This window comes from Gymnodraco acuticeps, unplaced genomic scaffold (assembly GCF_902827175.1).
Source record: "Gymnodraco acuticeps unplaced genomic scaffold, fGymAcu1.1, whole genome shotgun sequence".
NCBI lineage: Eukaryota > Metazoa > Chordata > Actinopteri > Perciformes > Bathydraconidae > Gymnodraco > Gymnodraco acuticeps.
In genome coordinates, this window is record NW_022992032.1 from 229,591 (window position 1) to 243,096 (window position 13,506).

Here is a 13,506-nt window from a genome sequence, read left to right on the forward strand (position 1 = left end):
ACCAACAGATCAACGCACAATCAACCCACAAAGGACATCTCTTTCTCCACAGTGTTAGACATTAGAATTGACTATTCTCGTCTGTCACATACTCTTTTTGTCTGTCACATAAGTGGCGCAACTGAAGCGGTATTGTGCTATAGGGAAATAATTTTGACCGAAGAGATTTGCCGGCTAATGGGAACTATGACGTCGCCATTTTGTGTGCTTCGCGGATGCGCTCGGCTCCTCTCGACTGCTGCTCGGGTCTGCTCGGTCAGCTTCCGGATGAGGAGGCATTCGTTCGACCAATTTACAGTAGATAACATTACAAACATTTTAACAGGGTTCATACTAGTGTAAATAATGTTTGTTTTGGCATTAATAACTGAATGTAATGTTTTCTACTTTTTTACATCTGGGAAGGCATCTGCCTTCATCAGATGGAAAGTGTCTTGACCAACAACTTAAGTGTTTCTTAGCTATGCAGGGCATGCAAGCGAGCAAACACAAACAAGAACAAACAAACAAGTGAAATGAAGAATACAATTGAAATTGTACAATATAATATTGTGGTGGTTCATCTTATAATTCAGTCTAGAGAATGCCCCAGACAGCATCTAAGACCTGCAAAAATCTAAATTTTCTAGGGGGACGGAGGCCCCCCAAACCCTTCGTGCCATTTCGTCCGCGCGCATTTTTCAGGGCAATCTCTATTGGGCTCAGGGCCATCTGTAAATTAGCTTAGATGGCCCACAGGGCCAAAATCCTTAATGTCATACTGCACATAACGGAGACATTTAAATGCTGCTAAAATATGTACCCTAGATTCCCCTGTTTTAATCAAGTATATCCAGGTTTTAACCTCAATGTATAGACTTCTTTATAACTATACATCTCTCAGTTTAAACAGGTGTTTGGTCTTAAAGTACATGTTCTTCTCAGTGCAGTTTGCAGCTTCAGTCCCACTGTGTTTCAGTAGATGTAACCTCCTCCGGTTACTCCAAGGTGCCGATGTCATCGTAGTCATCATCAGATGAGAGGATTTGGTCGGGGCTCACAGGGGAGTAGATGGGGCCGTCTCCTTCCTCATCTAATGATCAGACAATAAAAAAGATCAGCACATCACATGTTGTAGATCTTGTTTCTCCACATGGGTAACATCCGGTGACATTCACCTGATCTCTGCAGGTTTGCTGTTTGCCCCGGGTGAAGATGATCTTTGTTGAAGTCGAGCCGTGCAGGTTCCAAAGCATCGCTGACACCAGACGACTGACCCGGCTCTGGTTCTGCAATGTGTAACAGCACAGGGGATACAATTAGATCTAGATGTGAGGCAGTTTCAGCTTGGCTCTAGACTTTATACGAGACGATAATACTTTAATGGTCAGATCAAGTCTGAAATGTGACTTGCATCACAGCAGCTCCATGTGCAACATCAACATGGACAAATATCAAGACACAATACATGACAAAAAAATACATTTAACATAACATCACAATCACTGAGAGAAAACATGCTCAAAGAGCCTTCAGCGTGCATTTGATCTGGGATCAGCTCTGTATTTACTGAGAGGATCGACTGGAGCACTAAGGAGTGCTTCAGTCTGACTTCATTGAATCGTGGGACCCTGTATCTCCGATTAAATGACTTTGTTTTTAACACCCCCAGATTTAGTTAAGTTACAGTACAAAAAGTGTAAATGAATCTTGTAGTAGAAAAAAGCTAAACCCTCTCCAGAGATAGTATTATTTGTCTTGAATAAAAAAGAGCTGCAATATCCTTTCCCAATATTCCAAAATGATATGAAGGTCACATTTATTTCCAGTAGTATATCCCATCTTGACCAATAACGAGACCCCTCTGTAGCAGTTTTCCATTTGTCCACCAGATGTCCTCAGCCACTCACCAGTCACACACCTGTTCCTTCCTCTCCCCCTGATGAGACCCTTTCTCTCCCTGGCCCAGTTCCAAACTGACCCCTACATGTCTGTGGTCTCACTCTCAGATGAAAGCGGCTCCTTTAAGGTGTTGGTGTAAATACAGCAGCAAGTTTTGGGACAAACTCCAGCAAAAAAAGGAACTGTTGTAACTTGTTGAAACAGTACAAAAATATTAAAACATATTCAATTATAAGTTTTTAATTTGATGTTTATGAGCTGCTTGGTTTTTGCAACAGTCCCTGTAAATAGACCACACATGACAATAAAAGGCACATGTATACAGTTTCTAGACTAGGCAGGGTTATATATGATCATAAGTAAAAGCATCAAAATATAGTGTAACCTTAAGTTGTTAAATCTGTTTGAAAATAGGAAATGTCTATCTTATTTTGCGCACTTAATGAGTAAGTGGTCTACGTCCCCATCAACCAATCACCCACCTGGTTTCTATTGCCACAATTTTCATCATAGTTGCAAAGCTTGCTTACCTACCTGTGCTAATTCAATTTCGACTCCCCGCCTGTAGGCTATTCAAAAGAAATCACTGAATTCATCTTACTGCCTTTAACCATTGGAATTTACACAAAATCCCGGTTGACCACCTCTATAATGACAGTGCTCATTTCACCAATAATTACTAAACCTGACTAAAAGAGAAAGGAGTTTATGATGGGAGATAATCATTTAAATCTTAAAGGAATACTGTAGTTAATTCCCTCTCATGATTAACAATTTTCTTTGGAGGAAGCTTAAGAAACATTTGAAAGGAAGCAGGTGAATGAATAGGACTGACCGGGGGGGAGGGTGATGTAGTTGTTGCTGGTGTTCTCGTAGCACTCCCCTGAGGAGGTGCTGGACGTATCAAACGAGTCCACTGAGATTATCTTCGACACTCTGGCGTACGGAGCGTCTGCGTCGCCGATACAGCCTGAAAACGTTCCCATCACTTCTTCTGAGGGTTCAGGGGCAGGGGAGTTAAATCAGGAGAATAACATTGAAGACAATGAATAATAAGGATAACTCATTATAGAATAACCGAGAGAATAATCAACAGCTATAAACATGCTTTTTATATATATTTTTTAAATAATATAATAATAATTAAATAATGTTAATAATTGTTTGTAATGTTTGGACAGAAAGTTTAGTGTGTTGCTATGCTATTGTACATGCGTTACCATGATGCTTCAGGCTCATTGAGAGTGTGTACAAAATAAGTAATTATTATTTGAAGTATTTTATTGTATTATTTTGTTGAACACTGCTAAAAGGTTTCAGTATGTAGCAGCAGTCATTTGAACACATGGTTAACTTCCTCAGCACAGAAATATTGACTTTTAGCATACTATAAACCGGAAAAGTACAAAAAACGATATAATGATGAACATATCGGAAAATTCTGTAAAACATAATGTGGCTTTTGGAGCTGAATCCTTTCAGTATGTGTTTTGGAAACAGCTACTTTTTATTTGAAAAAAATAATCTACTTATTTTAATCCAATTGCACATATTGTATGATGAGTACGACTGTATGTCTATGACCTTTTTTGTTTTTGTTGTTTTGTGTGTTTCTTTGGGAATATTTGAACACGTCATCATTCATTTATTATGAAAACCAAAATAAGCCTTTATAACTTCAAATATTTCCTTGATTTTATGTTTTCATGCTTGAGCCATCCTCTGATGATACCAAAAGTATACAGTGGAAATATTTTTCGTATATTTGAGATCTGCAAAGTGAAACTTCTTTGTTTCTGTGGCATCTTTGCAAACGTGACAGTGACTCACCTTCCTCAGAGAGGCTGTGGAGAGCTGCAGGCCTCATGAAAGGGTTCACTTCTGTACTGAACCTCTGAGAATCTGCAAACAAAATGAGAGCGCGTTCATCGAAAAACCATCACTGCAAACATTCGCTGCAAACAGCATTGATCTGCAAAGACCACACACACACACACACACACACACACACACACACACACACACACACACACACACACACACACACACACATACACACACACACACACACACACACACACACACACACACACAAAGGGCAGAGCTGCTTCAATCGCAAAATGCAGCAACATAGCAAGACACCATCTTAGGAGGCAAAGCCTGAGAAACACAGAGGAATAATTACAAATGTTAATAAAAGAACGTAGCTCACTCCGAAAGGTGGATAAAGGGACAGACGGGTCATTGCTTTGCTCATACTGCTCATAGTCTGTATCTACTGACGAGCTGTCAACACTACTATGCTGGGTCCACAGATACCTGGGATTGGAGGGGACTTTTGGGGGCAAACAAAACAAATGAAAAAAGACACAATGAGATGATTTTATGCGACTATCTCAACACCGTGTATGTATATAAACACATATATTAGTCAGGTATAAAGAAATAAAATACTAAATTGTATTAAATTGCAGGTTATTCTATTCTGCTTACACATGTAGGTTTAATCTATTTATCACTATATCTATTTATTTATTTACCTTTGTTCTGCAGTGGGTTGGGAGTGACCTTGACGAGGTCGACGGAGTCCTGGTAGCCGTTGTTATGATGTTCAGAGGGGATTCGGGGGTTGCTGCGTGTCTGCTGGAGCAAGAACGCTGTGGACACAATTACCAAATTATAAAGAGAATTATTTCACTCGTGCTTTGTGTAGGACTGTCGGAAGAGTCTACTGTCTAATAGTTAGAGGTATCAGTTTAATGGAAAGATGGGAGTATATTTGATCTTTTCATGACATGTAAAATGGAGAATGTGTTAATATGTAGTCTGTTGAGATAAATGATCCTTTCAGACATAATACTGGATATGGATTAATGATGCATTTCTTCCAAAGAATTATTAGGAATTATATTCCTCTCCCATATTTGACAACACGAGCAAATATGGTTGAAAACTATAAAACCATACTATACTGTTTACTAATTATAGCATTAAATTATAATGTTTGTTATCAATTTAAAGAAATTACTAATTGAATTAAAAAATATATATTCTCCGCTTCCGTCCTAAAGAAGGCAATGAAGGCAAAAACGTTTGTCACAAAAACATCATATCAGGAGAATTTTCCAAAACGTTTGCAAACCTGTTTTTCATTCACTTTAATCTTATAAAGAATGCCAGATATCAGAAACCAAAGCCACAATAATAAACATAACCAGAATAACATTTCAGTGATTTAGTTCAAAACTCCTGAAACATCTGTATTTTAGATTTAAGGTACTACAATCACAAATTGAATCTGGATGGCTGTGTCTGAGTGAGGAAGACCCACCGTGTCTCCTCCTGTAATGGCAGCACAGCACTGAGTTGGTAATGAGCACCACGAGGAGCAGGAGAGCCAGAGCCATGGTGCTGAGCAGCTCTGGAGACGGGAAGGAGAAGCCTTCTGTACGACTGACTGGGGTCACACCTTTTGGGATGTACAGAAAGAAAAGGAAGTTTAAATGAGCATACATTCTGATTGTTTAATGATAAATAATGTTCAGTGTTTGTTTGAGCACCATCCTGTGACTTTTAAAACATATATGTGTTTTTGAACTGAGATACACAACTCCATATTTACCAGTAGTCCAACTGGTCATTACAGTTGACCCAGCTGCTGTGGTGGCTTCAGCAAAACCCAGGGAACCTGCAGGACAACAAGATCCAATTTTTGTATTTCAACAACAACCATTTAACTGTTTTATCTACATAGGCAGAATGAGCTTTAAATGATTTGTATATTTATACAAGAATTACGTGAGGTTAATACTGTTAATATTGAACCGCAGAATTGGAACAAAATGTTTAAACATTTTTAAGGCTGTGTAAAGATTAGAAAACAGTTCTCTGAAAATTATCCAAAGTAAAATGATCTTTAGTCAATGAATAAAATACATATTTATAGCTGCTTTTGAGTCCTGTTTTGTACATTTTATATAAAGATACATGTAATTATGATGTACTCAGGTCTGGATTCTTTCTACAAAACCAATGTAAACCTATCTTATACTGATGTTGTTGGACATTAACAAACACTCACCCTTACAGATGACGCCAGAGGCTTTTGAGGAAATGCACAGGTGTGTTTTGTTGACGTACTCAATGCACTGCCACATATTCTGCAGGTTTTTTTGGCATGAATAGTACCACAGTGTCCCGTTGTTGTGGGCGAGAGGAGGAACAAACTGGGTGAATTTCTCTGGCTCAGTGCCACACTGAAGCATGGCGCACACCATGGAGGACATGTCTTTATTCCAGCAGTTATCACACAGCGTTCCCCAGCTGCCATTACGGTGGATCTCCACTTTACCAGAGCAGCGGTCCTGACCTCCAGTCAGACGGACTGCTCTCATCTCTGCACACAGAAAATATAAAATGTGAATCCATGTTGATTTAATTTTTCTCAGTGGACATTTCGGTACTCAATTCACTATTGAGGACCCTAAAGTCATATCCTTGATACTTCTTTGGGGATGTATTTTTTGTAATTATGATCAACAGTATTCTACACTGGGTACAGTACATTTAATATGTTTTGTGTAACCAAAATAAATGACTGGATTTTCTGGATTTCATATATTTAAAAAATATTTAATTACAAACATTGCCCCTCAACTTTGTAGATCTTCCCTTAAAAAAGCATTCTCCTGACGTTGGTGATCCTTCAACTTTTCTTTTAGCACCACCTATTCTTACCTTTTGCAGAATACATTTTATTTGGTTTGTAGTCACCACTAGCTTTTCATTTAACACCATCAACATATCAAGATTATACATTATTTTTGTATACACCATATTATAAACAATTAAATTACAAAAATGTTTCATGTGTATTTACATGTTTTAGTGCAGGGCTGCACATCATGTGTGTATTTCAGATTTGAGTGGAACTATCCGTCATGGATCATATTAAGTGAAAAGTGTATGTCATATCTGTGTACGCAAAAAAAGGTGTATATATATATATATATATATATATATATATATATACATGTAAATAGAGCTCTGTTGTTTTTTATATGTTTTAGTTGTTATTTGGTTTCATTTTCATTATCACGTGTGTATGGGGTTAATAAAGTTCCTATCTTATAAAATAGTTGGGTTTATGACCAAATACCTGCAAAAATCCCTTAAACCGCACATGTGAGAAAATCATGTAGACCACATGTGTTGATCAATTAGCAAAGGTTAGCATTTATGTGTAGCCTACCTGCTAAATGCTGTTGTTAGCATTTAGCTCAGAGAACGTTCAATCATACATCAAGTATGTGAGTAACACCTACGTCACTTCCGGGGAAAAAAATACGGCCCCGCCCACTTTTTGGGGAAAACAACGCTTTCATTTGAATGGCGGTCAATACAAATTCTGAAGTTGTTGCCAATCCGATCAGAAATTTAAGAAAACCGTGGATTTTTGGATCTTCAAAGAGCCCGATTACGATGGCCAGTCAGGCAAACAATTACATTAAATCATTGGAAATCGACGATCGGGCTAGATATATGGTTAAATTAAAATCAGTAGGCAAGGCCGTAATTTTGCCAGCTGATTACTCTCATGAGCGAGGAGGAACATAATTGTTTTATCATGCCAAAAAGCTGCTGTGTCGTTTATTGCACCTCAAACATTAAAACAAATCCAGAGTTATGTTTTTCTGTACTTCCTCTAAGAATAAAGGACAGTAACAGAAGAGCTCTGTGGCTTCAGGCTCGATTGCCATTCAAATGACAGCGTTGTTTCCCCCAAAAGTGGGCGGGGCCGTAAAGGGACGTAATTGTTACTCTCATCTATGGACATCAATCGCCTACTTCTATATTTAACCATATATCGAACCCGATCATCGATTTCCAATGATTTAATGTAATTGTTTGCCTGTCTGGCCATCGTAATCGGGCTCTTTGAAGATCCAAAAATCCACGGTTTTCTTACATTTCTGATCTGATTGGCAAAAACTTCAGAATTTGTATTGACCGCTATTCAAATGACAGCTTTGTTTCGACCAAAAGTGGGAGGAGCCGTCATTTTTGCCCAGAAGTGACACATGTGTTACTGGCTTTGTTGTGCTTTTTTTCACTTTTACAACAATAAACAAAAAAATATGCCATAGAAAGGTAGTTACAAAATATATACATATCCAACCGACTGGAGTTTTCAACCCCTCCATGATGTACTGTAAGCGAATTGTGAGATCAATTGTTTTAACGCTTATAGATACGTTTCAGTTTTGTGTAAGTTTGAACAATTATTGAAGTGTACCTGAGCATACGACCCCAGCGTCCTCTTTGTGTCCGCAGTCCGACTCTTCCTGTGAGGCCGGACAGTCCCACAGGCTCTCCTCTCGGCTGGTGCAGTTCAGCTCGTCCCGGTGGACGGGTCCTCTGCCTGGAGGGAAGGAGCCGCCCTGTCCCGTCACACTGACCGCGTATCCGCAGCCGAGCTGAGCACACACCACGTCGGCATCACGCAGGTCCCACTGGTCATCACACACGGTGCCCCACTCTCCATTTCTCCACAGCTCCACCCGCCCTGCACAGCGACCTGAGCCCCCGGCCAGCCGCACAGCCCGGTGGCCTGGAAGACATGGATGTTTTATGATGAAGAGCAGTGACAGCCTGGGAAATACTTTTATGGCAGTTTTTGATAATAAATAGATGTATTAAACAATAGAAAAGAGACGCTCGTGATGAATTACAATAACATTTCTGACTGAATTGATAACCAAGGGCTGGCCTCTGGTTTCTAGACTAATTGCTGGTAAAAAAACTCCCAAGATATTTAACCTTATTCTGTGTGTTGACATTTACGACCATCCCTGCTTCTAATCTCCCGTAAGGAATGTATTAATGCAGTCGTATGTTGATACTAGGTTTTATGGCCTGACCTGGTGGGCACAGGGGGGGTTTTACGACTGTGAGAACGCTGGCTTTCTAAGATCCACAGATGTGAGAGACATCTCCTGTGTCTGCAGATGTTTACGCCTCCCCCAATATGCTGATTAACTCTCTGTAAACTAGTTAAAAGGTCTATCGAGAGATAGGCGGATCAGAATTGACATGACAACCCACCCGTGCAGTCAGAACCTTTTGCTGCTGTGACTTGTGATATGAATTCTCCGGCTGTTGACTTGTAATAAACATCATTGTTTGACATCAAAGCTCCAACTCTCCTCGTGTCTCTCTGAGTCCTGACTCTCCATTGCTGAAGAAGTTTCCCTTACATATATTATTTAAAGAATTTAAAGTGTTATGTGTGTAGGGGCATCATGTCATGTAAGGAAGTAGTTATTTACTTATTGTACTTTAGTAAAACATACTACGCAAAAACTCAAACAGTAGTAGCATCAAAATATAGGGTTAGTGTACCAAAAATAAAAGTTATTTCGGAAGAATTGCACATTGCATAATAATAAGTTTCTTTGTTTTCTTAAAAAATTCAAAATAAGTCAAAAAAATAATGAAAGATGCCTACTAAGCAGAATTATAAAGCAAATGCAGCAATAGTGTATTTGAAAATGAAAGTAAAAGCAGGACAATTATTTACATATCAATCCTATTATCAGTGCAAGAAAAATAAAAACCTCACCACAGACAGCTTCAGTGAGCACAGAGCAGTTACCTCCCTCACTCTGTGAACAGGTTTGCAAAAGACCATCTCGGTACAAACAGTCGTGGAAGCAGGTGGCATTGGGAGGGGAGCTGGTTTTATTCACTTGAAAGATGCTGCCACAGTCCAGATCCTTACACATCTGTTCAGCCAGCTCATCCAAAGAGTCTGCTGGTAAAGCCACCACATCACTGCTCCTGTTTCCACCCATCCTCAGTGTGAAGCTGCAGTTACCAGAGAGTCTGTGAATGTAAGGGTCACCTGAGGGGCCGCAGACACAGAAGCACAAATTAGTCAAAGTGAGAGCAACCATTTGTTGTTCTCTTACTCTGGTCAGTTTCTTATAGTCATTCCTTCCCTGTCTGTGTTCTACTGAAGTATCCTTCAAAATGATGTCACAAATATAAAGTTTCTTCTTTTAAAAAGCTTAGTTATTATTTCCCAGAAACAGCTGGGCAGCTTCTAGAACATGTTACTAAAACAGGAGGAAGTGGGGCTTTGTTTGGGAGTATTTTAACAGCAGATGAATAGATTGAATAGAATATCTGGGTGGGTCTCTAGTGAGTAGAAACAGAGGAAACAAATGTTTATATTTTTGCAAGTGGATCAGAGCATTGTGGGTGAAGGATGAAAGGTGAGCACATCATTAAAAAGTGCCAGGCGTAATCTTCCACCTAGCCCTCTTTTATCCGATATATACAATTTGCTTTTGACTACATTTAAATATACTCTTACTTATTAACTAACTAGCTAACTAACTAACACACTAACTCCTGCTGCAAAAAGCATCATTTGATCATTTCCTGAGCTACTGTCTAATCGAATTCTGCGTTCTCTTTTTAAATGTTCTTAACCTACGCTACCATATCTGGGGTTTTTTAAATGGCGCACTTGTAAACCTCAAATCAAAGAAGATATAAATAAGAGCCACTATAAAGACCTTTATCTTTTACCCAAAGAAGCTAAAATATATCATTTGATATACTTTCCTTCACTAAAATGCAACACCATGTCAGGTTACAACGTGTTGGCAGCGTTTAGTTTATGCAGAGCTTTTAGTAAACCCGGTGCATGTTTGGTGAATTTGTTCTAAATGCAGCGCATGTGGCATTTCGTTTTAGGGACAGAACTGCATGATGAGGGTGCAGAAGTAAATGGGGGTTTGCAGAGTGTGTGGGGGAATGCACACTTTCTCACTGTTTGATTTGCACCTGCAAAATACAGATAGGAGCGTTTCACAAGCAGGTCACCCCACATCCTGTGACACTTTAAGAGCGAGAATATTCATACGCTCTCTGCATTTAGTGTTAATCCTGATTTTCGAGCGAAGGTTTTGTAAACAACAGTGGTAAAAATGTCAGCGCTAATTCATATTGGCCTCTCACCCACACACATAGCCCACACACCACATCAAACTCACCTTTTTTAACAACCTGACCAAATTACTTTTGTATCATTCAGACAAAGTGCAATATGGGTCAACTCTCTCAAATATGATCGATTATCTGCCATGTGTAAACTTTTATGCTTTAACTTTCACACCACAATCATCTTCTCCTACATCAACATGTTATGTTTCCACTTGCTGTAACTTCATCTTAAGGAGTACAATTATTCAAAAGGGTTTTCGTCGTACACATAGGTAATTTGTGTAGTGGAAAGGCATGCTCCTGGGTTGTGCTTAAAGATCGGTGTTGGAAATAAGGGTTAGCCAAATAAAATCGTACACAACCATCATTTCGAAACAATCATACATTTATATGAAACATACACACATGGGCTTTACCCACTTTCCTTCCAAACTTGTTTTGAACTTATTTCTTTGATAACTTTTGACTGCTACACCATCAAGATTCAAGATTTTCAAGATTCAAGGCTTTTATTGTCATTCGTAAATAGCTACAGTGTAGTGATGTCGATGAAAATCTTAGGTCACGGGCTCCTCCAACAGTGCAACACAATAAAACAGATAAAATAGTGCAAGTAAATACAGATAAAATAGAATAGAAATAGTGCAATTACTTTTAAGGGCATTTTATTTAAGGGGATCTTCAAATAAAAATATTCACTTGTAAACTTAAAAAAGAGCAGATAAGATTGGACTAAAAGTGCATGAAAAGGCTACTGTATTTCCTCTAAAATACATTGAAAAATAAATAGCAAACTTCACAATATAACGGCAGTAGTTTTCAACTGCATGGTTTTACTTTCTTCTTTTAGGATAGAGCAGCAGAAAAAAGGAAAGAAGACAATGCCAGCTGCTATGATTTTGCATCTGTCATTTGTTCGTAATTTAATGTAAATGTAATAACATACCTTATGTGCTGTTGGTATTCGCACATTCGAAAAAAAATGGTTGAATACATCATTTTATATTGCCAAAATATAAATCTATTATCGTCTCCTTCGTTAAAAAACAACAACTCCATAACTCAGTTTGTGAATAATGTTTTGCACTAATAGTCTATAAAAATGTATACATTACCTAGACAAAGACAGCTCAGTTGGATGATTAAAATGCATTTCAGCAGCTTCATGTTGTTGTCAGAAAGGGGGAAACAGCTCTATTGTCTCTAGACAAACAGTTGGCACTGAGTGAGGCTTCCTCTCTTGTTTCCTCTCTATCTGAGTGACAGCACTTCCCATTTAACGCAGAGCATCATGATAGGAAGTGAAGCCTGTGTGGCTTTGTCACTCACGCTTCATATCAGGACTCAACCCACATACATCATTCTGACATTAACATCAGGAGTATTTTGATAATAAGTGCTCTCTTTATTAAGACTAGACACTTTGAGTTATGACATGACAATGACATTATATTTGTAAGAAATATTTTAATATGTAGGATTCTATTTACCCTGAACAGCGCGACTGAGTCCAGAACAATGATAATAAAACGGAATAATACAATAACCAACTAATGGTCGAGCTATTCAATTCATAAGATATGGGGGGAAAATGTTTGCCTGAGCTACAAAATGTCTCACATTAATTATGACATTGTGTATATACTTTGGATTTTAAACTTATTTTCACCTTATTTGTGTACGTTAGAATTTATATAAGCCCTCTCCACTTTGAGTTAAATATAATTGTACGATTTAAAACTACATTTATCCACAAGGGGGCGACTTTACATCAAGTGTATTGTGGTGCCTGTTTCAGCCAAGATTTCATACAAATGCACGATGAAATTCCGTTGAACCCCCCTCCAAACATTAAATGTTTAAACAAATACTTCAATATTTTAAGAGACAATTGAATACCACCAAAATAATAGGAAATAAAATAGAACAACTTTTATTAAATTAAAACAAAATTACATTTTCGAGTGAAATACATTTGTTGCGTATATACAAACATTAATACGTTGAAATATCTAGATGTATTCATACATTTCATACATATACATATATATATACTACACTGTCTACACATAGTCTACATATGCCAACATATGTACAACATACGTACTAGAGTTAAAAATATAAATGCGGCTCGTATTCTAAAGGCTGATAACAGACATTCCAGAAAAAAGCTAAAAAATAAAAAGGATTTATTACCTTAATTTATGCAGAGGAGATGTAAGATGTATATGGTCTGTTTTTAGGACTTTTGCCATGACCCTGTGCAGCTCCGTTGGATCCCTCACACTGACAGCTCTGACAGCTGCCTGCTTTGTTTACATCCGGCGCCAAGAGCACGCGCTCAATTATTCTTGCTCTCCTATTGGCTGTGCTGTTCTGTAGCCCCGCCCACCACAGAGAGACCGGAAGAAGCAACTGACAGAAACAAAAGAATACATGTTAATTTAAGTTTCATATCTTTTTTACAAGTTTACTATTACAATAAAGACTTAATAATACTCAAACCAAACGTTTTATTTAAGAAAATAAACACTACCCTAAGGTGTGTCTATTAAGTTGCTAGTTTAACGTTAGTTAGTGAACCAACTCCTCTTGCCGCGTTAAGTAGGTTGA

At 38.3% G+C, this 13,506-nt stretch overlaps 1 protein-coding gene across 4 annotated transcripts; it reads right to left on the reverse strand.

Annotated features, from left to right (window-relative positions):
- Nucleotides 1-847: 847 nt before the first annotated feature.
- On the reverse strand, nucleotides 848-13,199 carry LOC117536681 (T-cell differentiation antigen CD6-like). 4 transcript variants are annotated; one of them, XM_034201647.1, is made up of 12 exons: nucleotides 13,090-13,199; nucleotides 9,503-9,784; nucleotides 8,177-8,491; nucleotides 5,963-6,277; nucleotides 5,504-5,569; nucleotides 5,213-5,350; nucleotides 4,422-4,538; nucleotides 4,094-4,216; nucleotides 3,712-3,783; nucleotides 2,717-2,875; nucleotides 1,158-1,268; nucleotides 848-1,072 (listed from the first exon to the last, which is right to left on the reverse strand). In XM_034201647.1, the coding sequence occupies exons 2-12, from the start codon at nucleotides 9,732-9,734 to the stop codon at nucleotides 978-980; spliced, it is 1,743 nt and encodes a 580-aa protein (XP_034057538.1). In that variant the 5' UTR covers nucleotides 9,735-9,784; nucleotides 13,090-13,199; the 3' UTR covers nucleotides 848-977. The 4 variants fall into 4 exon arrangements, with proteins under 4 accessions (XP_034057538.1, XP_034057537.1, XP_034057536.1 ...); XM_034201646.1 differs by lacking the exon at nucleotides 13,090-13,199 and adding an exon at nucleotides 12,009-12,160 and having other exon boundaries at nucleotides 2,717-2,872; XM_034201645.1 differs by lacking the exon at nucleotides 13,090-13,199 and adding an exon at nucleotides 12,009-12,159.
- Nucleotides 13,200-13,506: the final 307 nt, after the last annotated feature.